The sequence below is a fragment of the Mesoplodon densirostris genome, chromosome 12 (assembly GCF_025265405.1).
Source record: "Mesoplodon densirostris isolate mMesDen1 chromosome 12, mMesDen1 primary haplotype, whole genome shotgun sequence".
Taxonomy (NCBI): Eukaryota; Metazoa; Chordata; class Mammalia; order Artiodactyla; family Ziphiidae; genus Mesoplodon; species Mesoplodon densirostris.
Genome location: NC_082672.1, coordinates 81,925,683 through 81,952,230, shown reverse-complemented (window position 1 = coordinate 81,952,230; position 26,548 = coordinate 81,925,683). Strand labels below are relative to the sequence as shown.

The window sequence follows — 26,548 nt, the reverse complement described above, 5'->3', positions numbered from 1 at the left end:
AAATGAGGGTTTTTAAACTATCAGTATGACGCTGATCTAGAAATGTCTGAGCAACGAATTAAGAAGGAGAGCTTGAGTCTTGAGAGAGATTGAGGTTGGCATGAAATGTGGGTTTTGGAATAGGAAACCGAGTGACTCTTTAAGCTCTGTGAAGAAATGAGGGGCCAAGGGCACCTCCTCAGGAGACACAGGCATGTAAGGGATGGAGGGGAAAGGAAAGTCAGAGGACAAGACAGTTTTTCAAAAGTAGGAGGACTAGGAATGGGTTATAGAAACGGAAACTCAATGAAGAGAGTTTCACAGAGGACCAGGTGAGCCCTGATGCCACAGGCTTAGGGAAAACAAGGAGAATGACTGAGAAAAGATGTGGACACAGAGACAGGGGTCACTGGTGATTTCTAACAGCAGCGGTTTGGGGCAGGTTGTCCTCCCCGGGCTCTGAAGGAGGGCCAATAAGTTGAGAGGCAGAAATGGTGGAAGACGAGGCGCTCTGTGATGGAGACCCTCCGGAAGCGCTCGGCTCAGCTGGCCACCGCTCCCTAGCCCCTCTCCTCTCTCCTCGCTTCTGTGCTTCTCCTTTTACATCTTCGGCGGCTCCTTTTACGTGGCTCCTCCTACACCAGCCCACCTCCAAATACTGGATTCTTAAGCTTTGCTTTTGGGTCTTTTTCTCTTTTAAAAATTCTGTTCTTCTCAAGACTTCCCTGGTGGCGCAGTGGTTGAGAATCCGCCTGCCAATGCAGGGGACATGGGTTCGAGCCCTGGTCCGGGAAGATCCCACCTGCCGCGGAGCAACTAAGCCCGTGCACTGCAACTACTGAGCCTGTGCTCTAGAGCTCACGAGCCACAACTACTGAGACCGTGTGCCACAACTACTGAAGCCCACGTGCTGCAAGTACTGCAGCCCGTGCACCTAGAGCCTGTGCTCCGCAACAAGAGAAGCCACCGCAATGAGAAGCCCGCGCACTGCAACGAAGACCCAACGCAGCCAAAAATAAGTAAATGAAATAAATAACTTTATAAAAAAATTCTATTCTTCTGTAATTTTCCTTTCCCCCTCTCCCCTCCTTTCTCTCTCTTCCCCAGCGACGTGAAACGCTCTCATGGGTATAAATACCATTTTTATGCTGAACAAACTGAGTTTCTACCTCCAGGCCAGACCACTCTTTTGAGCTTTGGATTCACACATCCGCAGCAGGTATTCTGTTGGGATGCTGCACAGTCATTTAAATGGAACATGTCTAGGGACTTCCCTGGTGGTCCAGCAGTTAGGACTCCACGCTTCTGCTGCAGGGGGCGCGGGCTGGATCCCTGGTCGGGGAACTAGGATCCCGCATGCTGCACGGCCAAAAAACTAAATAAAGTAAAATAAACTCAAAGCAGGTGTTGTGAATTAAAGGATGTGAAACGAATAAAAAAATAAACTGAGCATGTTTAAAACGGACATTGTATCATGCTAAACCCGCCGCTCCCCCGATGACACCCCTTCCTGGTCGAGAGCCCCACCGTCCACCGTGCTGCTCAGTCAGAAGCCTTGTGGCACTGCCGCCGCTCCCCCCCCCCCCCCGCAGGTGTCTCTCTGAATACCTCAGCAGGTTCTGCTGCTTTGATCTCCCCAATCCCACTGCCTTCTCTCTGTCATCACGGCCACCACCGAAGACCGGGCTGCTAGAGCAGCCTTTTTTTTTTTAGACGATAATGATTCCAGTTTTATTAAGGAATGGTTGACATACATCACTGTTGAAGGTGTGCGGCATGATGGTTTGATTGACACGTACTGTGAAACGACGACAACAGGGTTAGTGAACATCCGTCATCTCATAGAGATGCAGAGAAAGAAAAGAGTGATGAGAACTTTTAGGCTTTACTCCCTTAGCTTTCCTGTATATCATATGGGAATGTCAACTACAGTCACCATGTGGTACTAACATCCCTGGTACTGGTTTATCTTAGAACTGGAAGTTGGTGCCTTTTGACCACCTTCCTCCACCCCCTGCCCCTCTCATAACCACAAATATCATCTCTTTCCGTGGTTTTTTTGGGTAAGCTTCCACATGTAAGTGAGATCGCACAGTGTCTGCCTTTGTCTGCCTTGTTTCACTTAGCACTCAAGGTCCACGCACGTGGTCGCAGACGACAGGGTTTCCTCGTCTTCATGGCTGAGTAGCGCCGCTGTGTATACACCACACCTGCCTGCACGCTCATCACCGTGCACCGAGGCTGCCCCCGTGTCCTGACTCATGTGCATCATAAGCCGCCGTCTCTCAGTTGCTCCTCCTGCTTCTGCTCTGGCCGCTCTCACTTCCTTCTCTGCACACCTGCAAGGGCTATTATTTTCTTACTCCTCTCTAAAAACCCTTCAATGGCTATTCACCAAATTCAGAATAAATTCTAAGCTCCTAGCTATGGACCTCGTGACCTGGTCTCTGCCCAAGTCGCCAAGGTCCCTCTGATCCCCCCTTGCTCACTGCACTTTAACTACAGTGTCCTTTCAGCTCCTCCAACGGGCCAGGCTATCCTGCCACAGGGCCTTTGCACGTTCTGCTCCCTCAGCCCCCAGTCTTCCTGGGGCTCCTCATCCTTCAGGTGTTATCCAAAACACTCTGTCCCCAGAGAGGCCTCCCCTGCCCACTGTCCACAGGCGGCCTCTGGCCTCTCTCTGTCCTGTTCGTTTCCTGTCAGCACTCATCATGAGGGGCAGTCTACTACTGCTCTACTGTCCTCTGGGGAGGGTCCTTATTTCCTCTACTAGAAGGAGGGACCGTGTCTTTACTCTTTGTTTTCTCTCTAACATCCAGCATGATGTTTGCCACCAGAGTAAGAGGAACGCAATAAATATTTAGTAAATAAATAAAGAATTCTTTCAAGAACACTGGCAACAGAGTGAGAAATATGGGGCCAGAACTCCCGGAAATCTCTGATGTGAGTGGGTGCTTTCTAGGGTGTGTTTGTGCCTGTCTGCAGAGAGGCCGAGGCTGAGGAGGGCAGGGGGGGGAGCTTTATGATGGGGGGGTACCCGAGGAGGAGGGGACATAGGGTCAAGGACATGGTGGAGGGTTAGCCTTGGCAGTGTGATGGGAGGGCAGGGCTGGAAAGCTCAGGCCAGTTCCCGTCAACAGTGAAGGAGAAGGAGGGTCACCTGGGGGGAGCAAAGGGCCTGGAACAGGAAAGGCCCAGGCTGTGAGGCTGTGAGGCTGTGTGAGGGAACTGGCAGTAGAACCCAGCAGCCAAGTGAATCAGATGCCACCAGCAGTATGGGTAGAGGATTCTCAAAGGAATTCCTTGAGATTGCAGAAGCAGCATTACTGGCTCCATTTTATTACAGGTTCCTGATTTTAATTTGTTATACCTGTTCTGCAAGATAGCTTAATCCTTTCCAGTAGTTTATTAATAATAATAAAGGGAAGGAGAAATGCCATGGTTTGGTCACAGCAATACTTTGCACTTCTCCGTCTGCTTTCCATTCCGATCACACATCTGAGCTGTTCTCCTTGTGGCTCAGTGCTCAGAGTGGGTTTTTTTTTTTTTTTTTTTTTTGCGGTTCGCGGGCCTCTCACTGTTGTGGCCTCTCCCGTTGCGGAGCACAGGCTCCGGACGCGCAGGCTCAGCGGCCATGGCTCACGGGCCCAGCCGCTCCACGGCATGTGGGATCTTCCCGGACCGGGGCACGAACCCGTGTCCCCTGCATCGGCAGGCGGACTCTCAACCACTGCGCCACCAGGGAAGCCCCTACTCATTGACTTTTGACCATGGTGTTGACAGTATCACTGGAAAGGTCATGAAGTTTTGAATTTACTTTAAACAATTAAAAGATAAACTTTAAAAAGGTTCCAATAGCTTTTTCAGTGCAGTTTCAGCAAAGTGATCCTTTCATTGAGCAAGAGGACGCATTGGTTGTCACACTTTACGACTGGAGGTGGAAGCTGGCAGAGCCGCCTGACAGGGCAGATCAGGGCGCGGAGGGACAGGCCCACTCGGCCAGCTGCCCCAGCAGGCCGGCTCAGCGATGCCGGCGGTTCATGCTGTCTCTGCAGGTGGACGTGTACAGGACGATGGTGTGGCAGGTGGGAGCAGCTCAGATACAGCTTTGCCCTCCTGCCCCTGAGCTCAACTGCAGTCATGCAGGTGAGAAACGGTATTCTCTGAAAGTCGGTGGGTTGTGAACACTGGCATGAAGGTGTAATTGTGGCAGCAAAGTTGAAGGTCAGCTCGGCGCACCTTACTGGGTTCAACCATCAATTATTTCTTCCTCAGGAATGATACTGCAGAACAAATGCAAATTCGGGCCCAGGCTTTCCTGATTTTTTTTTTTTTCCTTTAATGAGATGGCAGATGCTGTGTTCAGATTACAATCTAAACATTGGTTAGGCTACAGTTATTTCTTTGTTTCCAAGAGCAGAATTAATTTGAGACCAGGAGATATAAATTTTACCTTCTTTTCTTCAAGCAACAAATCAACAAACTTTTATTGGTCTGGTTTTGAGGATACAGTCATGAATAGTAGTTATAGCTAATGCATTCATGTGAACAATTAAGAATATACTGTCTGTAGATTTGCACAGCACAGCATAATTTCCCCCTAAGGGGGTCCTTTAAAAAAATTATTTTTTATTTTATTTATTTATTTTTTCTTCCAGTTTTATTGAGATATTGGCACACAGCACTGTATAAGTTCAAGGTGCACAGCATAATGCTCTGACTTGCACACATCATGAAATGATTATCACACTAAGTTCAGTGACCACCCATCATCTCATACAGATACAACATTAAAGAAATGGAAAAATACTTTTATTGTTTTAAAATCTCTGAGGATTTATTCTGTTAACAACTTCCATATATAATGTACAGCAGTGTTCATTATACTTACTGTGTGGTACATCACATCCCTAGTACTTATAGCTGGAAGTTTGTACCTTTGACCATCTTCATCCAATCTCCCCTCTCCTGCGCTCCCCACCCTCTGGTGACCACAAATCTGATCTCTTTTTCTATGAGTCTGTTTGTTTTTGAGGTCTAACTGACCTACAACACTATGCTAGTTCCTGTTACACAACATAGTGATTTGGTATTTCTATAACATTTCAAAATGATCCCCACAATATGTCTAGTTACGATGTCATCATACAAAGACATCACATAGTTACTGGCTATATTTCCCACACTGTACCTTTCACAACTGAAATTTGTACCTCTCCATCTCCCTCACCTGTTTCTTCCCTCTCCCTCCCCTCTGCCCTCTGGCAACCACCCGTTTGTTTTCTATATCTGTAATTCTGTTTCTGTTTTATGTTTGCTCATTTGTTTTGTTTTTCAGATTCCACATATAAGTGACATCATACAGTGTTTGTCTTTCTCTGTCTGACTTATTTCACTTGGCATAATGCCCTCTAGGTCCATCCATGTTGTTGCAAACGGCAAGATTTCATTCTTTTTATGGCTGAATAATATTCCATTGTATTTATGTACCACATCTTCTTTCTCCATTCATCCACTGATGGGCATTTAGGTTGCTTCCATAATTTGTAAATAACGCTGCTATGAACATGGGGTGCATATATCTTTTCCAATTAGTGTCTTTGTTTTCTTTGGAGTGGAATTGCAGGACCAGTGGTAGTTCTAGTCTTAATGTTTTTTTTTTTCTGTTTTCTTATTTTCTTTTTTCATATGATAATCCATTTTAATGATGAGGTCTATTTTTTTTTTGAATAGTTCATTCTTTTTTTTTTTAAAAATTTTTTTTTATTTTACAAATTTAATCAGTTATACATATACATATGTTCCCATATCCCCTCCCTTTTGCGTCTCCCTCCCACCCTCCCTATCCCACCCCTCCAGGCAGTCACAAAGAACCGAGCTGATCTCCCTGTGCTATGCGGCTGCTTCCCCCTAGCTATCTACCTTACGTTTGGTAGTGTATATATGTCCATGCCGCTCTTTCACTTTGTCACAGCTTACCCTTCCCCCTCCCCATATCCTCAAGTCCATGCTGTAGTAGGTCTGTGTCTTTATTCCTGTCTTACTCCTAGGTTCTTGATGACATTTTTTTTCTTAAATTCCATATATATGTGTCAGCATAGAGTATTTGTCTTTCTCTTTCTGACTTACTTCACTCTGTATGACAGACTCTAGGTCCATCCACCTCATTACAAATAGCTCAATTTCATTTCTTTTTATGGCTGAGTAATATTCCATTGTATATATGTGCCACATCTTCTTTACCCATTCATCCGATGATGGACACTTAGGTTGTTTCCATCTCCGGGCTATTGTAAATAGGGCTGCTATGAACATTTTGGTACATGACTCTTTTTGAATTATGGTTTTCTCAGGGTATATGCCCAGTAGTGGGATTGCTGGGTCATATGGTAGTTCTATTTGTAGTTTTTTAAGGAACCTCCATACCGTTCTCCATAGTGGCTGTACCAATTCACATTCCCACCAGCAGTGCAAGAGTGTTCCCTTTTTTCCACACCCTCTCCAGCATTTATTGTTTCTAGATTTTTTTGATGATGGCCATTCTGACTGGTGTGAGATGATATCTCATTGTAGTTTTGATTTGCATTTCTCTAATGAGTAAAGATGTTGAGCATCCTTTCATGTGTTTGTTGGCTGTCTGTATATCTTCTGTGGAGAAATGTCTATTTAGGTCTTCTGCCCATTTTTGGATTGGGTTGTTTGTTTTTTTGCTATTGAGCTGCATGAGCTGCTTATAAATTTTGGAGATTAATCCTTTGTCAGTTGCTTCATTTGCAAATATTTTCTCTCATTCTGAGGGTTGTCTTTTGGTCTTGTTTATGGTTTCCTTTGCTGTGCAAAAGCTTTGAAGTTTCATTAGGTCCCATGTGTTTATTTTTGTCTTTATTTCCATTTCTCTAGGAGGTGGGTCAAAAAGGATCTTGCTGTGATTTATGTCATAGAGTGTTCTGCCTATGTTTTCCTCTAGGAGTTTGATAGTGTCTGGCCTTACATTTAGGTCTTTAATCCATTTGGAGCTTATTTTTGTGTATGGTGTTAGGGAGTGATCTAATCTCATACTTTTACATGTCCCTGTCCAGTTTTCCCAGCACCACTTATTGAAGAGACTGTCCTTTCTCCACTGTACATTCCTGCCTCCTTTATCAAAGATAAGGTGACCATATGTCCGTGGGTTTATCTCTGGGCTTTCTATCCTGTTCCATTGATCTATCTTTCTGTTTTTGTGCCAGTACCATACTGTCTTGATTACTGTAGCTTTGTAGTATAGTCTGAAGTCAGGGAGCCTGATTCCTCCAGCTCCATTTTTCGTTCTCAAGATTTTTTTGGCTATTTGGGGTCTTTTGTGTTTCCATACAAATTGTGAAATTTTTTGTTCTAGTTCTGTGAAAAATGCCATTGGTAGTTTGATAGGGATTGCATTGAATCTGTAGATTGCTTTGGGTAGTAGAGTCATTTTCACAATGTTGATTCTTCCAATCCAAGAACATGGTACATCTCTCCATCTATTTGTATCATTTTTAATTTCTTTCATCAGTGTCTTATAATTTTCTGCATACAGGTCTTTTGTCTCCTTAGGTAGGTTTATTCCTAGATATTTTATTCTTTTTGTTACAATGGTAAATGGGAGTGTTTCCTTGATTTCACTTTCAGATTTTTCATCATTAGTATATAGGAATGCCAGAGATTTCTGTGCATTAATTTTGTATCCTGCAACTTTACCAAATTCATTGATTATCTCTAGTAGTTTTTTGGTAGCATCTTTAGGATTCTCTATGTATAGTATCATGTCATCTGCAAACAGTGACAGCTTTACTTCTTCTTTTCCAATTTGGATTCCTTTTATTTCCTTTTCTTCTCTGATTGCTGTGGCTAAAACTTCCAAAACTAGGTTGAATAAGAGTGGTGAGAGTGGGCAACCTTGTCTTGTTCCTGATCTTAGTGGAAATGGTTTCAATTTTTCACCATTGAGGACGATGCTGGCTGTGGGTTTGTCATATATGGCCTTTATTATGTTGAGGAAAGTTCCCTCTTTGTCTACTTTCTGCAGGGTTTTTATCATAAATGGGTGTTGAATTTTGTCAAAAGCTTTCTCTGCATCTATTGAGATGATCATATGGTTTTTCTCCTTCAGTTTGTTAATATGGTGTATCACGTTGATTGATTTGCGTATATTGAAGAATCCTTGCATTCCTGGAATAAACCCCACTTGATCATGGTGTATGATCCTTTTAATGTGCTGTTGGATTCTGTTTGCTAGTATTTTGTTGAGGATTTTTGCATCTATGTTCATCAGTGATATTGGCCTGTAGTTTTCTTTCTTTGTGACATCCTTGTCTGGTTTTGGTATCAAGGTGATGGTGGCCTCGTAGAATGAGTTTGGGAGTGTTCCTCCCTCTGCGATATTTTGGAAGAGTTTGAGAAGGATAGGTGTTAGCTCTTCTCTAAATGCTTGATAGAATTCGCCTGTGAAGCCATCTGGTCCTGGGCTTTTGTTTGTCAGAAGATTTTTGATCACAGTTTCAATTTCAGTGCTTGTGATGGGTCCGTTCATATTTTCTATTTCTTCCTGATTCAGTCTTGGCAGGTTGTGCATTTCTAAGAATTTGTCCATTTCTTCCAGGTTGTCCATTTTATTGGCATAGAGTTGCTTATAGTAATCTCTCATGATCTTTTGTATTTCTGCAGTGTCAGTTGTTACTTCTCCTTTTTCATTTCTAATTCTATTGATTTGAGTCTTCTCCCTTTTTTTCTTGATGAGTCTGGCTAATGGTTTATCAATTTTGTTTATCTTCTCAAAGAACCAGCTTTTAGTTTTATTGATCTTTGCTATCGTTTCCTTCATTTCTTTTTCATTTATTTCTGATCTGATTTTTATGATTTCTTTCCTTCTGCTAACTTTGGGATGTTTTTGTTCTTCTTTCTCTAATTGCTTTAGGTGCAAGGTTAGGTTGTTTATTCGAGATGTTTCCTGTTTCTTAAGGTGGGATTGTATTGCCATAAACTTCCCTCTTAGAACTGCTTTTGCTGCATCCCATAGGTTTTGGGTCGTCGTGTCTCCATTGTCATTTGTTTCTAGGTATTTTTTAATTTCCTCTTTGATTTCTTCAGTGATCACTTCGTTATTAAGTAGTGTATTGTTTAGCCTCCATGTGTTTGTATGTTTTACAGCTCTTTTCCTGTAATTGATATCTAGTCTCATAGCATTGTGGTCGGAAAAGATACTTGACACAATTTCAATTTTCTTAAATTTACCAAGGCTTGATTTGTGACCCAAGATATGATCTATCCTGGAGAATGTTCCATGAGCACTTGAGAAAAATGTGTATTCTGTTGTTTTTGGATGGAATGTCCTATAAATATCAATTAAGTCCATCTTGTTTAATGTATCATTTAAAGCTTGTGTTTCCTTATTTATTTTCATTTTGGATGACCTGTCCATTGGTGAAAGTGGGGTGTTAAAGTCCGCTACTATGATTGTGTTACTGTCGATTTCTCCTTTTATGGCTGTTAATATTTCCCTTATGTATTGAGGTGCTCCTATGTTTGGTGCATAAATATTTACAATTGTTATATCTTCTTCTTGGATTGATCCCTTGATCATTATGTAGTGTCCTTCTTTGTCTCTTCTAGTAGTCTTTATTTTAAAGTCTATTTTGTCTGATATGAGAATTGCTACTCCAGCTTTCTTTTGGTTTCCATTTGCATGGAATATCTTTTTCCATCCCCTTACTTTCAGTCTGTATGTGTCTCTAGGCCTGAAGTGGGTCTCTTGTAGACAGCATATATATGGGTCTTCTTTTTGTATCCATTCAGCCAGTCTGTGTCTTTTGGTGGGAGCATTTAGTCCATTTACATTTAAGGTAATTATTGATATGTATGTTCCTATTCCCATTTTCTTAATTGTTTCGGGTTCGTTATTGTAGTTCTTTTCCTTCTGTTGTGTTTCTTGTCTAGAGAAGTTCCTTTAGCATTTGTTGTAAAGCTGGTTTGGTGGTGCTGAACTCTCTCAGCTTTTGCTTGTCTGTAAACGTTTTAATTTCTCCATCAAATCTGAATGAGATCCTTGCTGGGTAGAGTAATCTTGGTTGCAGGTTTTTCTCCTTCATCACTTTAAGTATGCCCTGCCACTCCCTTCTGGCTTGTAGAGTTTCTGCTGAGAGATCAGCTGTTATCCTGATGGGGATTCCCTTGTGTGTTATTTGTTGTTTTTGCCTTGCTGCTTTTAATATGATTTCTTTGTGTTTAATTTTTGACAGTTTGATTAATATGTGTCTTGGTGTATTTCTCCTTGGATTTATTCTGTATGGGACTCTCTGTGCCTCCTGGACTTGATTAACTATTTCCTTTCCCATATTAGGGAAGTTTTCAACTATAATCTCTTCAAATATTTTCTCAGTCCCTTTCTTTTTCTCTTCTTCTTCTGGAACCCCTATAATTCGAATGTTGGTGCGTTTAATGTTGTCCCAGAGGTCTCTGAGACTGTCCTCTGTTCTTTTCATTCTTTTTTCTTTATTTTGCTGTGCAGCAGTTATTTCCACTATTTTATCTTCCACCTCACTTATCCGTTCTTCTGCCTCAGTTATTCTGCTATTGATCCCATCTAGAGTATTTTTTATTTCATTTATTGTGTTTTTAATCGATGCTTGATTCGTCTTTAGTTCTTCTAGGTCCTTGTTAACTGTTTCTTGTATTTTGTCTATTCTATTTCCAAGATTTTGGATCATCTTTACCATCATTATTCTGAATTCTTTTTCAGATAGACTGCCTATTACCTCTTCATTTGTTAGGTCTGGTGGGTTTTTATCTTGCTCCTTCTCCTGCTGTGTGTTTTTCTGTCTTCTCATTTTGCTTATGTTACTGTGTTTGGGGTCTCCTTTTTGCAGGCTGCAGGTTCGTAGTTCCCGTTGTTTTTGGTGTCTTTCCCCAGTGGCTAAGGTTGGTTTAGTGGGTTGTGTAGGCTTCTTGGTGGAGGGGACTACTGCCTGTGTTCTGGTGGATGAGTCTGGATCTTGTCTTTCTGGTGGGCATGTCCACGTCTGGTGGTGTGTTTTGGGGTGTCTGCGGACTTTTTATGATTTTAGGCCACCTCTCTGCTAATGGGTGGCATTGTGTTCCTGTCTTGCTAGTTGTTTGGCATAGGGTGTCCAGCACTATAGCTTGCTGGTCGTTGAGTGAAGCTGGGTGCTGCTGTTGAGATGGAGATCTCTGGAAGATTTTCGCCGTTTGATATTGTGTGGAGCTGGGAGGTCTCTTGTGGACCAGTGTCCTGAAGTTGGCTCTCCCACCTCAGAGGCACAGCACTGACTCCTGGCTCCTCAATTTGGGATGATTTGTTGTCTATTCATGTATTCCACAGATGCAGGGTACATCAAGTTGATTGTGGAGCTTTAATCCGCTGCTTCTGAGGCTGTTGGGAGAGGTTTCCCTTTCTCTTCTTTGTTCTCACAGCTCCTGGGTCTCAGTTTTGGATTTGGCCCCGCCTCTGCGTGTAGGTCGCCGGAGGGCATCTGTTCTTCGCTCAGACAGGACAGGGTTAAAGGAGCAGCCTCTTCAGGGACTCTGGCTCACTCAGGCCGGGCGGGAGGGAGGGGCACGGAGTGCGGGGCGAGCCTGCAGCGGCAGAGGTCGGCGTGACGTTGCACCAGCCCGAGGCGCGCCGTGCGTTCTCCCAGGGAAGCCGCCCCTGGATCCCGGGACCCCGGCAGTGGCAGGCTGCACAGGCTCCCGGAAGGGCGGTGTGGACAGTGACCTGCGCTCGCACACAGGCTTCTTGGCGGCGGCAGCAGCAGCCCCAGCATCCCACGCCCGTTTCTGGGCTCCGCGCTTTCAGCCGCGACTCGCGCCCGTCTCTGGAGCTCCTTTACGCGGCGCTCTTAATCCCCTCTCCTCGCGCACCAGGAAACCAAGAGGGAAGAAAAAGTCTCCTGCCTCTTCGGCAGCTCCAGAGTTTTCCCGAATTCCCTCCCGGCTAGCTGTGGCACATTAGCCCCCTTCAGGCTGAGTTCTCACCGCCAGCCCCAGTCCTCTCCCTGCGCTCTGACCGAAGCCCGAGCCTCAGCTCCAGCGCCGCCCACCCCGGCGGGGGAGCAGACAATCCTCTCGGGCTGGTGAGTGCCGCTCGGCACCGCTCCTCTGTGCGGGAATCTCTCTGCTTTGCCCTACCCAGGTATGTGGGGAGTTTCTTGCCTTTTGGGAGGTCTGGGGTCTTCTGCCAGCGTTCAGTAGGTGTTCTGTAGGAGTTGTTCCACGTGTAGCTGTATTTCTGGTGTATCCGTGGGGAGGAAGGTGATCTCCGCGTCTTACTCTTCCCTCTGTTTTCTTATTTATTTTCATTTTGGATGATCTGTCCATTGGTGTAAGTGAGGTGTTAAAGTCCCTCACTATTATTGTGTCACTGTCGATTTCCTCTTTTATAGTTGTTAGCAGTTGCCTTACGCATTGAGGTGCTCCTATGTTGGGTGAACCTATATTTATAATTGTTATATCTTCTTCTTGGATTGATCCCTTGATCATTATGTAGTGTCCTTCCTTGTCTCTTGTAACATTCTTTATTTTAAAGTCTATTTTATCCGATATGAGTATTGCTACTCCAGCTTTCTTCTGATTTCCATTTGCATGGAATATCTTTTTCCATCCCCTCACTTTCAGTCTGTGTGTGCCCCTAGGTCTGAAGTGGGTCTCTTGTAGACAGCATATATATGGGTCTTGTTTTTGTATCCATTCTGCAAGCCTGTGCCTTTTGGTTGGAGCATTGAATCCATTCACGTTTAAGGTAATTATTGATATGTATGTTCCTATGACTATTTTCTTAATTGTTTTGGGTGTGTTTTTGTAGGTCCTTTTCTTCTCTTGTGTTTCCCACTTAGAGAAGTTCCTTTAGCATTTGTTGTCGAGGTGGTTTGGTGGTGCTGAATTCTCTTGGCTTTTGCTTGTCTGTAAAGCTTCTCATTTCTCCATCGAATCTGAATGAGATCCTTGCCGGGTAGAGTAATCTTGGTTGTAGATTCTTCCCTTTTATCACTTTATCATGCCACTCCCTTCTGGCTTGTAGAGTTTCTGCTGAGAAATCAGCTGTTAACCTTATGGGAGTTCCCTTGTATGCTCTTTGTCATTTTTCCCTTGCTGCTTTCAATAATTTTTCTTTGTCTTTAATTTTTGCCAATTTGATTAATATGTGTCTTGGCATGTTTCTCCTTGGGTTTATCCTGTATGGGACTCTCTGTGCTTCCTGGACTTGGGTGGCTATTTCCTTTCCCATGTTAGGGAAGTTTTTGACTATAATCTCTTCAAATATTTTCTCTGGTCCTTTCTCTCTCTCTTCTCCTTCTGGGACCTCTATAATGCAAATGTTGTTGCATTTAATGTTGTCCCAGAGGTCTCTTAGGCTGTCTTCATTTCTTTTCATTCTTTTTCTTTATTCTGTTCCGCAGCAGTGAAGTCCACCATTCTGTCTTCCAGGTCACCTATCCATTCTTCTGCCTCAGTTATTCTGCTATTGATTCTTTCTAGTGTAGTTTTCATTTCAGTTATTGTATTGTTCATCTTTGTTTGTTTGTTCTTTAATTCTTCTAAGTCTTTGTTAAACATTTCTTGTATCTACTCCATCTTTGCCTCCATTCTTTTTCCGAGGTCTTGGATCATCTTCACTATCATTATTCTGAATTCTTTTTCTGGAAGGTTGCCATCTCCACTTCATTTAGTTGTTTTTCTGGGGTTTTATCTTGTTCTTTCATCTGGTACATAGCCCTCTGCCTTTTCATCTTGTCTATCTTTCTGTGAATGTGGTTTTTGTTCCACATGCTGCAGGACTGTAGTTCTTCTTGCTTCTGCTGTCTGCTCTCTAGTCTTAATGTTTTTTGTGTGTGTGCGTGTGTGGTACGCAGGCCTCTCACTGTTGTGGCCTCTCCCATTGTGGAGCACAGGCTCAGCAGCCATGGCTCACAGGCCCAGCCGCTCTGTGGCATGTGGGATCTTCCTGGACCGGGGCACGAACCTGTGTCCCCTGCACCGGCAGGCGGACTCTCAACCACTGCACCACCAGGGAAGCCCAGTCTTAATGTTTTTGAGGAACCTCTATACTGGTTTCCATAGTGGCTTCACCAATTTACCTTCCCACCAACAGTGCATGAAGGTTCCTAAGGGGGTCCTTTAAGGGAAGAAGATTCATGTTGACAGTTGTCAACAATCTCCTTCTCCTTCCCCCCTCCCCTCTCCTTCCCCTTCCACCCTCCCCTCCCCTTCCCTTTTCCTCCTCTTTGCTCTTTTTCTCTTCTTTCGAGTCTCTTTTCTTCCCTTCTCTTCTCTTTGGGCCACTTCCTGAGCATACGGTTTCAGACAGTGGGTAGTTACAGAATCTGCACAGTCAATTTTGAAATTTGGTCACCTTGAACTAGTACATCAGAAAGATTTTTGATCTTCAAACATCAGAAACTCCTGTGTTGGTGGCATCATAAAATTTGGGTTCTGCTGTGGCAGGGAGCTCAGGGCATTAGCATTCCATACTGTTCTTCCAGGACTGTGGTCAAATATGTAGTAATAGTGGTGACTAACATCTGTCTAGTGCTTGATAAAGTACATTTACACGTCCTAATCTCATTTAATACACACAGCAACTTTGTCTTTGGGTACTAGTCTTTTCTCAGTTTTAGAGAGATATTAAAAAATTGCTTAGGGCCTCCCTGGTGGCGCAGTGGTTAAGAGTCCGCCTGCCGATGCAGGGGATACGGGTTCGTGCCCCGGTCTGGGAGGATCCCATATGCCGCGGAGCGGCTGGGCCCATGAGCCATGGCCGCTGGGCCTGCGCATCCGGAGCCTGTGCTCCGCAACGGGAGAGGCCACAACAGTGAGAGGCCCGCATACCGCAAAAAAAAAAAAAAAAAAAAAAAAAAAATTGCTTAATATCACACCTCCAACAACAATGGGGTTGGAACCCTGGTCTCCTGACTATAATATGGTTTTTTTTCAATACAGCACGTGCTCAGTGCTTATGCAGTAATACTGAGCAAAAGTGTCCAGAGTCGAGTGTGCGGTGACAATTTTCAAGGAACAGACATCTTGGGAAAGAGTTCCCCACAGAGACTTATAACCAGTATACCCCATACACGCCCTTAAGGTGGGCGTGGCACTTGGAGAGGTTATTGACCGCCAGCTGTTCTGGGGGGTAATGGCTGGCCTATGTGTGTCTCAGTTTTCACTTGGTCGTTAATAATCTTGAATGGTTAGAAGTAAAGTAAGGCTTGGATACCATCGGGTAATGCATTGGTAGTAAGAAACACAACTTTAATTAATGGTACCAGCAGATACAGTTAATTCTCCAACTCAGATACGTCAGAAAGCAACAGCTTCTACGAGGTGGCAGAAAACATTTTGTCCTGGTGAACCTGATGGAAGGAGGGTTGATTCTCGGAAGGGTAACAGATGTTATCAGTGACAAGGGTGTCTTAGCTCTTTCCACAAATGTGCACCATTTCCTATTCTTAGATTTTGCAGGGGGATGAAACTCATGGCATATATTTGGGCTGCACAACCTGTTGAATGCAGAGCCTCCTATATTGATGCTTGGAGAAAGACTGTCAGGTTTTTAGCATGAATTCTGGGACTAGCTCTGGCCGACATCAAATCCTCTACATGCCTGAAGGAATCATCTCAGGCACAGGTCTGAGGTGGAGGCTGTATTTTTCAGATGCTTGCTCAAGAGTAGATTTATACCATCCGCTGTTGTTTGCGTCTTTAAAAAAACCTGTTGAACACTGTCTTCGTCACAGGAATAGTGGTAAATAGAAAGAGGACAAGCTGGCCTTCAAGAATAGGTCATTACCAGGAAAAATGACTTCAGGAAGATGGGATCGTAAGTTGTTTCAGCCAATCAAAAGGAAGAAAATAATAACAGCAAAGTAGGAGATCATAATAAAACATAACTGTGGGAAAACCTATTTTTAAATTACTTCAGAATAAACCCAAAGCAACTGGAAAGGCGGATAATAATAATAGGAAATAACGTTAAATGGAACTCGGCCCAGCAACCAGAAGGTCCTCCTGTCCCGGAGCCGCAGCCGGGGCCTCAGCCTCCCCTCTGCCCCCGCACGTCCACTGTCATCAATGCCTCTTCAGTTGCTCCTTCAGAAGCCAGAACATCTTTTCATCGAAACCCCAGTTCCCATGCCCCTTCTGCGCTTAAGCTGTGGGTATGCCAGGAAGGTACCGCTCTGTGTTCCTTGGCTGTAGCGGTTCTCCCACCTCACATCCACGGCAGCAGCATCTGTGGTTGGGTACCTGCCATGCGCTTAGGACCAGCCCTTTGTATGGATTCTCCCGCTTACTCAGTGGGCTGAGTGCTGTTGTTTGCTAGTATGGCATTGTTTTCAAGTATCAAAGTTCTCTGAACTGTTCTTGGCTCTGGGCAGTGCTGATGGCACTACGTGTTCCTCCTGCAGTTGGTTTGGGTACGGCCCTCAGCACCTTATTAATGGAAGGGGTTTCGTATTTAATGTTTAGAATTCACTGGGACACTGGATCCATAGCCTACAAATGGCATTTTATACTTAATGTCGATACTACAGGCATTTTTTTTTTTAAGAAATGAGAATTTCCTTTTTTTTTTTTTTTTCACCAAAGCCTAGCAATAAGAAACACTCCAGTTCAGGATGCTTTCATTTCCATATGTATTCTGGATACTTCTGTAGTTAGCAAGGTGTCCATTACATGCAACATGGACAATTTTATCTTTATTTTTATTTTTTTAAATATCTTTATTGGAGTATAATTGCTTTGCACGGCTGTGTTAGTTTCTGTTGTATAACAAAGTGAATCAGCTATACGTATACATACATCCCCATATCTCCTCCCTCTTGTGTCTCCCTCCCACCCTCCCTATCCCACCCCTCCAGGCAGTCACAAAGCACCGAGCTGATCTCCCTGTGCTATGCAGCTGCTTCCCACTAGCTATCTATTCTACATTTGGTAGTGTATACATGTCCATGCCACTCTCTCACTTCGAACATGGACAATTTTAACTAAAAAGTATCCAGACACAGATTTCATTAAGGTCTTCATTAACATATAATAAAAGGTATAGTCAGTATTTTAAATTTGTTTTACTTCACACTGGAGACCTAGTATGCTCTTATAAGGAATAGAACTAATAAGTTCCCTTGTTTGCTTTTTGTGGCTTCACACGATTTCATGAACGAGTCAGTTAATATCAACAAACCCGCTGTGGACAAACAAGGCCTTTTTTATTCCTAGAAGCTCAACACCTTAGAAAATTTTTACCCTTGTATTCAAGGCTAGATTTTTTTTTTCTTTAAAGAGACATAATCAGGCCATTCAAAGATCCTGTTAAGTACAGGTTAAACTTCAGTCAAATAGCACTACTGGAATGAAATCAATGAATAGATGTTGCTTTTCCCTGAAACGAACAGAGATGACCTTTGGAAACCTGCTACATGCATTGTTCTGGCAAAAGAAACAAGCTGGTGACTAAGTGAGAGGCACATTCAGAGCTTCCCACACACTGTTCAACACACAGTGCAGTGATTCTGATTAGTAGGAAGGAGAAAGGAAGACGGAAGGCCAGAAGGCCAGAGAGCTGCCAGGTGGACCCACCAACAGATGCACCTCAGAGAAGGGGCTTCTGAGTGTCCCGTCACTCATGCACATTAGAATTATCACAGAGGCGCAAAATCTAAATTTCAATTCAAATCGCTGCTTTGAAGCCTGAGATGATCAGTTGTCTTCCCCTTGCTGGCTAGAAAAGCCTCCTGTTTGCTCAGTTTACACAGTTTATCCCACCGCGAGTCACAGATTTTCATTTGTTCTCTATACATAAGAAGTGTTTTAAGAATGTCAGATGACTGCTCTCTTCTGGGTTTTCCACTTTCCTCCTTTCAAAGTGGCCATTATTGCTTGTGGGGTAGGGGAAGGAGTTGGAAACCAAATTGTTAAACCAACAGAATGCTTTGTTATCAGTGGCACAATCTTGGAGACATTTAACTGATAATTTAAGGAAAAAAAATCTTAATCTTCAGATGAATATATTTTTGATTTTTATTCATATTATTGCTGCTATGCAACCCACAAACGTACCAAGTTCTGCTTACTACAGGCCCTGACGAGTTATCCATGTCCTTAACAAGAGTTCTAGTTCTCACTGATGAGCTTCTGACAAATAGTGGAACAATGAAACAACTGGGAACTTAAATCTGTGCTCCACAAAGCAAACTGGCAAACAAACTTACCAATGTTTAAATCACAGTTTAAGAAGATGACAGATTTTTATTTTGGCAACAATCTAGCACTCAAGAAATACTGCCGATGATTTATAAGAGAACAAATTTGTTGGACCAAAGAGACAGGGAAAGTCTTCAAACAACCATAACTGCTCTTGTATTTTCACCCTTTTGGAATGTTTTAAGGAATAGAATTTTAAAAAATGTAGTTTACACATTGCATAAAGCACTCCTTTATCCTATGACATTCTTAATAGGGTACACGTTTCATCGACTGTTTTATAGATTCTTTACACTGTCAAGACAATTTTTGCTTTGATGGAAAACTATGTGTTGTTTAGAGTACACTCGTCCAGGTTCTCAGTTCCTGCTCTTATGGGGCACACTCTGCACCTTTCAGGCCTTTGAGCTATTTTAGGAGCACAGAAGTTGTAGCAGCAATGCAAAATAATTCTTGTCTATGGACGTGTAAGTACATTCTGTCTGGTGCGGGTTCCTCTGACTTTCCTCTTTCACTGTGGAAGAAGCCAGGTGTGCCTCTGTTTGCACATTCATTTGAATACTTAAAAGTTTACATAAAATCCTGAGGACATGTTTATTTTCTACCTGTATGAGAGTCGTGATTTTACTTTTATTTGTTTGGAAAACTATCCTTTAACAACAATATAAAGGAAAAAGAGGTTTCTGAGTGGAAAGTTTTGAAATTCAGGGCCTATAGTCTCTGATCTCAGAGATGGTGACCACTCTTCTCTTCTTCCCTTTTTGTACCATAATTTTACTCTTCTTTCATTCAGCTAGTATTCCTTTTTTGTTTTAAACCTCAGATAAACTTTTTGTTGAGTGGCAAAACAATGCAACCATTTGTACTTTAAAGCTGTGCTCCACAAAGTTAAAACGAACAAGCCCATGAACATTTTAATCACGGTTAAAAAATTACTTGTCTTTATTTTGGCAACAGTCTAGCATGCAAGAAATACTACTGAAGGTTTGTAAGAGAACTTAACTTGGTTGGACTTAACGGGGAAACTCTTCAGAGTTTATACTTATAATTATAAGTGCTGTACATTTTCACTTAACTCCCTTTTGGAAGTTCATAGTTTTACTGAGACCACTCATGGGAGTCCCTACACTACATTCAAAGGAAACATCTCACAACATCCAATAAATAAAAGCAGATCCTTATACTCACCGTGCCCCACCAGAGTGCGTCCGCGTATGTAGAGAATTCCTTATTGGCATCCTTTTCCACCAGGTAGACAAGGAAAGACGAAAAAATCAGAACCAAAAATCCTATGTACCAAGCTGTAATTAATTCCTAGATATAAAAGGAATGAGAGATTTTTAGAGGTGAAAAATCTTTGAAAAAGGAAAAAAAATATATATATAAGCATGATTCCATGTGTTTGACTACTGCTTGGATATTTATGATGACTTTCACATAATCCACTACACCTTGTGTCCCACATTGCTTTAGCCAATTACTGAAAAGATTAAGTTTGCGTTCGATGGGTTTAGTAAATATCACGGCAGCAAGGGAAGAAGTTAAGAACACCCTGCCCGCACCTGGGCGAGGGCCCCCCACCTTGCTGTGCGCGTAGACCACGGAGCCCAGCAGCTTCCAGGTGCCGCCGCGCCTGTCCATGCGCACCATGCGCAGGATCTGCAGGAAGCGCAGGCTGCGCAGCGCCGACGTGGCGAAGATGTTACCCTGAGTTTTGGCAGAAACTACTGCTATGGAGGCGATGAGGACGATGGTATCTGAAAGAAACAGGGCGAAGCAGCCATGAGCAGCACGACCAGGAGGTTCTAGTTCCCAAAACAGAAAGGGTCCCTTTGACCTGTTTGGGGCCCAGGAAACGGCTCTTGAGCCCCAGGCCGGCGCGCGCCACGCGGGCTCTGTGATTGCCGAGGAGCGGAAGGCGGAGGATGTGGCCTCCTGCGCCTGCTGCCCCGGGTCTGACCCTCGGCCGTTCTCTGCTTTAGCCACGCAGGTTTGGACCGCTCGCCGCCGTTTAACCTTCAAAGGCCTGGACACCGCCTTTGGAAGGTCCCGTGCTCCGGAGGGCTCCGGGCTGGCACAGCGTCCCCACGGCAGTCCTGGTGGCACGGGTGGTCCTGCCTGTAGGAAGGGGCTTCTGCCTCTGCCTCTGCCCCGGCACCGCGGCCTGCTGGCTGATGCCACAGAGGGTACATAGCCTGTCCAGATGCGAAAGGGCTACTTCGCATAATCATGTCTCCTGTTTTCTCGCCGAAGAAGCTGGTAGCTCCGTTCTGCAGAAACTTCACTTGTGTTGTGGAGTCTGCACGTTTACAGCCTCTTAGACAAAGGCCCCAACTGAGTGGACTGAGGTAAGCGTTCTGCTCCGCGTGCTCTGTATGGCGCCAGCCAGTTCTGGGTAAGTTCTGTACACAAGTCAATTAACATTCCATTTGTTACAACAGAGGAGGTGATCACACACACTACGCACTGCATGGGAAGGGATGTTTAATGTGGGACATATTGACATCTGGCTGAAATCATATCTGCCCTTTTGTCAGCTAAAAAGAGCAGCTACGGAGAGCATAGAAAAGATGAATGACTTAATCGTTGCAAGGGTGAATATCTGAGTGAGGGGAGGGAGGCTTTGAAGTGGGAGAGGTGAAGTGGGGTGAATGGCTTCCAGTGGAGACTCTACAGTAGGTTTGCGTGACCTCATCATCCTCAGTAGGATGTCCTTCCTGCTGCGAGCGGGCTGTGCGTGGCCAGGTGGCCACGCTCCAAAGAAGAGCTCCACCTCAGGGGCTTGCAGTTACTGATGGTTCTGGGAGCCTCAGGGGTACGTGCTGTGTGAATGTGTACCCTTTGTCCAGCCCAGTCGTGCCTGCATTCAGGAAGGCCTGGCCCCTGGTGTGTACTGAGAGTGTCCTTAGACTCACTCTCCTGGTGCCCTTTTGGGTCAGGACTTGGAGAGGGTCAGGGGTTGGCAGGACGTGGGTCAGCCAAAGGGACTCCTCCAGTTGGATCTGCACGCTGCAGGAGCTTGTGGCTGGGTGCACAGCCAGCCACAAATGCATCCTTTTCTCTCGCTCCATAGCTGTCAGAGATGAGAAGGAACTACATACGCTGATACGGACATCAAAGGCATTAAGGGACTGAAGTCAGTTGCAAAGCAGTATGTACAATGTACTCTTATTTAATACAACATGTATTATACACCTAGGAAAGACATGCGAGAACAGACACAGAATATTACTATGAATTCTCTCTGGGGTAGAGAGTTGTGGTGAGTATGTAGATAAAGGGACTTAGCACTTTCTAAGTTATTAATTTTGGTAATGTTGGAGTTTTATAACAATGAAAATGTCTTTTGAAATCAGGAAAAAACTTTAAAAATGTGAAAACATCTCTTGGTTTTCATCATCTGGAGGGACTTACTTCCAAGACAAGAGGTCTGCAGACAAAGAGACACTCCTTACATGGCCCTGATGGATATACATTTTGCTTCTATTTCTCACTGTAGGCCTGCTTCCTCACAAGTGTACAAAGGAAAGAAAAAGGTACAATACCCTATTGACCATGTTAAAATATTAGAAAAAATTGAAATAAGTAAATGACCAGTAGGGGTGCAGAAAGCACAGACTTAAAATTTACTTTGTGCCAGGCACTTCCTTTAGTTCTAGGTTTTTACAAATGTTATATTATTTTAATTCTTATGACACCCGTGCTGGTTAGGTATTCTACAGATGAAAAAAGCGAGACACAAAAAACATATATTGTCTTAGTTTTAAAAAATCAGCTATAGGCCTGTTACACTACAGCACAAAAAGTATGCTATAAAGTCAGTTCATTAGAGAAGACCTAGAAAAAGTAAAAGGAACCCTGTAGGTTTGAGAGAGTTTCAAAAATTATGCACACAGTGAGTCATAATCTAAAGGTTTTAAGTGACAAAATATGTAAAGGTAACCACAGATTAGATTTAATACGCTCATTTTAATTCAGATCAGAAAGAGTTCAATGAAATGAAGTCATAAATGAGCAACCAAATGGCACACAATGAATGCACCCACAAAAATGTTTCTTGTTGGATTACAGTCATCCACTGGAATTTTGCTGTCAGCACCACCGAGATATTTGCCAGGTTAATATTTTAGAAGTTATGAGTACTCTTGACTTTCATTTTTATTTATGTATTTATTATTTTTGTAGACCATTACTTAGCAGAATGGAGGTTCCACAAGGTTGGATACTTGTATCCGAAGTATCTAGAACAGTGCCTGAAACGTGGTAGGCACTCAATATACGTTTATAGAATAAATTTAGGTTAATAAACATTTAAAAGTAGCTTGAGCTTTGTTCTCTTACTGTATCAGTGGTTTAATAACTGGAATGTCAATCTAAAATACCTGTAAGTTAATCAAACCAGCACAGAATTCTACAGCAATATAATAATTCACAGCCGTCAGCTACTGATGTATATAAAAAGCAAATCTCCCTAAGATTTACCTTTTATGACAGTGGGCAGCCGTGGTCTTTAAAGATGGCATCATGGGAGACCCCTGAACCACTGCCCTCCCACAGACACACCAAATGAACAGCTACACACACAGTAATTCCCTCTGCAGGAAATCCAGAAACTAGCCAAGGGGCTCCTACGCACTGGGAGAATGAGAAAATGCTCACATCAAAACAGCAGGAGAGGCTGAGATGCACTCGCCATAAACCCCACTACTAGCACACAGCAGGGACCTCCAACTCCCAGCTTTTCCCTGTGAGGCTAAGGGTCTGAACCCCATTTTTAGCGCCCCAATTTTTAAGGCTCCCACCAGAGGGATGGCCCCCCCAAACACCTAGCTCTGAAAGCTGTGGGGCTTCCATCCGTGAGCCCCACATACTACAGCAAACACAGAAGCAGGTATTAGCAGGCGTGAGCACTGGGCCTCCGCTCACCCACTGCCCATGTCCAGGCAGAAATGCCCGTCTCCCCGACCTTTCCTGAAAGGGTTCTATTTGTGTACTTTAAAAGCTGCCACCTGCCAGTCAGGCCTCTAACTTTTAGCATCCAACTAGGGAGTGACTGCAGTTCTCTCCTGAGACCACAGAAGCTGGTGGACGCCTCCCCTGGCCTCTCCCTCTGGCCTGCTCCAGTTTGCCACTATCTCCCTCAGGAAGCTTTTATACACATCTGGTGCCCCAGCTTTTGAGGCTGTTGCTTGACAGAAGAACCCCTGGATCACCTGGCTCTGACAGCCAGTGGGGCTTTCATTCAGGAATCCCATAGGCCTGTAGCAAAGAAAGAAGTTCATAATGGGTTCCAGACCCCATAGCCCCCTCCCCTACTCCATGGCTGTATAACTGGGCCCAGTACAGAGGGGACAGGTGAAATGCCCACCTCCCAGTTTCTCCTTGGATGGGGCCTAATGACACACTTTCCCCACTGCTCCTAGGGTCCAGCTTCCAACTGGCCTGTATCTAGGAGCTGACTGTGACCCTCCCCCTGGGACACTGATCAGTCTGGGCACATATTCAACCACTGGGAGCCACTAAAAACAGGGAAAGTGATTAGACAATCACATAGGTTTTAGAGACAATGAGAAGCCAAGGCTAGGCTGACTGATGATGTTCACCTCCTACACAAGATCAGTCTGTCAAGACTGGGGTAGGTGGCTGTTTATCTAACACAGAGAAACCCACACAAAGAGTCAAGGAAAATGAAGAAACAAAATAATATGTTCCAAACAAAAGAGCAAGATAAACTACCAGAAACAGATCTTAATGAAACAGAAAACCTAGAAGAAATAGTGAAATTACTAGAAACATACAACCTACCAGGTTAAATCAGGAAGAAATAGAAAAGCTGAACAGACCAGTTACTAATAAAGAGATAGAATCAGTAATCAAAAACCTCCTAACAAACAAAAAAGTCCAGGACCAGAAGGCTTCACTGGTGAATTATACCAACATTTAAAGAATAAGTACCAATCCTTCTCAAACTCTTCCATAAAAAGAACAGAAGAGGAGGAAACGCTTCCAAACTCATTTTATGAGGTCAGCATTACCCTGATATCAAAACCAGATAAGGACACCGCAAGAAAATAAAAGTACATATGCCTGATGAATGTAGATGTAAAAGTCCTTAATGAAGTCCTAGCAAACTGAATTCAACAGTACATTAAAAGGATCATACACCATGACCAAGTAGGATTTATTCCAGGGATGCAAGCATGGTTCAACATTTGCAAATCAATCAATGTGATACACCACATTAACAAAAGGAAGGATAAAAATTATATGACCATCTCAATAGATGTAGAAAAAGCACTTGACAAAATACACACACTTTCATGAAAACAACTCTCAACAAAGTGGATATAGAGGGAATGCACCTCAACGTAATAAAGGCCACAAAACAAGCCCATAGGTAACATCATACTCAGTGTGATGTTTTCAGTAAAAAACTGAAAACTTTCCCTTTAGGATCAGGAACAAATTAAAGATGCCCACTCTTGCCAGTTTTATTCACCTTAGTATTGGAAGTCCTAGCCAGAGCAATTAGGCAAGAAGGAGAAATAAAAGTCATACAAATCAGAAAGGAAGAAGTAAAACTGTCACTATTTGCAGATGACATATTATATATAGAATACCCTAAAGACTCCACCAAAAAACTGTTGGAAATAATAAATGAGTTAAGCAAAGTTGCAGGACACAAAATAAATATTCAAAAATCAGTTGTGTTTCTATATACTAACAACAATCTATCAGAAAGAGATATTAAGGAAAAAATCCCATTTACAATAGCATCAAAAAGAATAAAATATTTAGGAAGGAGTTTGATCAAGGAGGTGAAAGACCTGTTTGGTGAAAACTATAAAACATTGATGAAAGAAAGTGAAGAAGACACTAATAAATGGAAAGATATTCTATGCTGATGGATTGGAAGAATTTGTATTGTTAAAATGTCCATACTACCCAAAGCAATCTACAGATTCAGTGCAATCTCTATCAAATTCCAGTGCTGTTTTTCACAGAAATAGAACAAACAGTCCCAAACTCGTACGGAATCACAAAGACCCTGAATAGCCAAAACAATCTTGAAAAGGAAGAACAAAACTAGAAACATCATACATTCTCATTTCAAATTATATTACAAAGTTATACTAATCAAAACAGTATGATATTGGCATAAAAACAGACACACAGGTCAATGGAACAGAATAGAGGGCCCAGAAATAAACCCACACATATATGGTGAATTAATTAATGAGAAAGGAGCCAAGAATATACAATGGGGAAAGGACAGTCTCTTCAATAAACGGTGTTGGGAAAACTGGACAGTCACATGCAAAAGAATGAAACTGGACCACTATCTTACACCACTCACAATAATTAACTCAAAATGGATTAAAGACAAATGTAACACCTGAAACTATAAAACTCCTAGAAGAACATGGGGGTAAGCTTCTTGACATTTGCCTTGGCAATGATTTTTTGGATTTGACACCAAAAGCAAAGGCAAGAAAAGCAAAAAATAACAAGTGAAACTATAGCAAACTGAAAATCTTCTGTACAGCAAAGGAAACTATCAACAAAATGAAAAGGCAATGAAAGAAAGAAAATATTTTCAAATCACACAGCTGATAAGGAGTTAATATCCAAAATATACAAATAACTAATACAATTCAATAGTAAAAAAGAAAAGCAAACCCCAAACCCCAAACAAATTAAAAAATCAGGCAGTGGATCTGCACAGACATCCTCCCAAAGATGACATACAAATGGCCAACGTGTATTGAAAAGGTGCTCAATATCACTAATCATTAGGGAATGCAAATCAAAACCTCATACCTGTTAAAATGCTGTATCAGAAAGGCAGGAGATAAATGTTGGTGAGGATGTGGAGAAATGGGAACCCTCTTGCACTGTTGGTGGGAATGTAAATTGGTGCAGCCACTATGGAAATCAGTATGGAGGTTCCCCAAAAAATTAAAAATAGAACTATCACAGGACCCAGCAATCCTATTTCTGGGTGTATATCCAAAGATAATTAAAACAGGATCTTGAAAGATGTCTGCACATCCGTGTTCACTGCAGCATTATTCTCAATAGCCAAGATATGGAAACAACCTAAATGTCCATCAATGAATGGATGAATGGGTAAAGAAGAGCTATCTATCTATCTACCTACCTATCTATCTATCGAAATATTGTACATCCATGAGAAAGAAGGAAATCCTAATGTCTGCAAAAACATGGATGGACCTCGAGGGCATTAAGCTAAGTGAAATAAGCCAGATAGAGAAAGACAGATACTGTATATCACTCATATGTGGAATCTAAAAAAGTAAAACTCATAGAAACAGAGACT

The 26,548-nt window shown here is 43.0% G+C and overlaps 1 protein-coding gene across 1 annotated transcript in view; it reads right to left on the bottom strand.

The window, feature by feature from the left end:
• Positions 1 to 26,548, bottom strand: part of KCNQ5 (potassium voltage-gated channel subfamily Q member 5) — a 589,895-nt gene that overhangs the window by 95,845 nt on the left and 467,502 nt on the right. Inside the window, exons 4-5 of the mRNA XM_060114492.1 lie at positions 19,789 to 19,964; positions 19,396 to 19,521 (exon numbers count right to left, since the gene is read on the bottom strand). Coding sequence (XP_059970475.1) covers positions 19,396 to 19,521; positions 19,789 to 19,964 — 302 coding nt within the window. The remainder of the gene's footprint in view (positions 1 to 19,395; positions 19,522 to 19,788; positions 19,965 to 26,548) is intronic.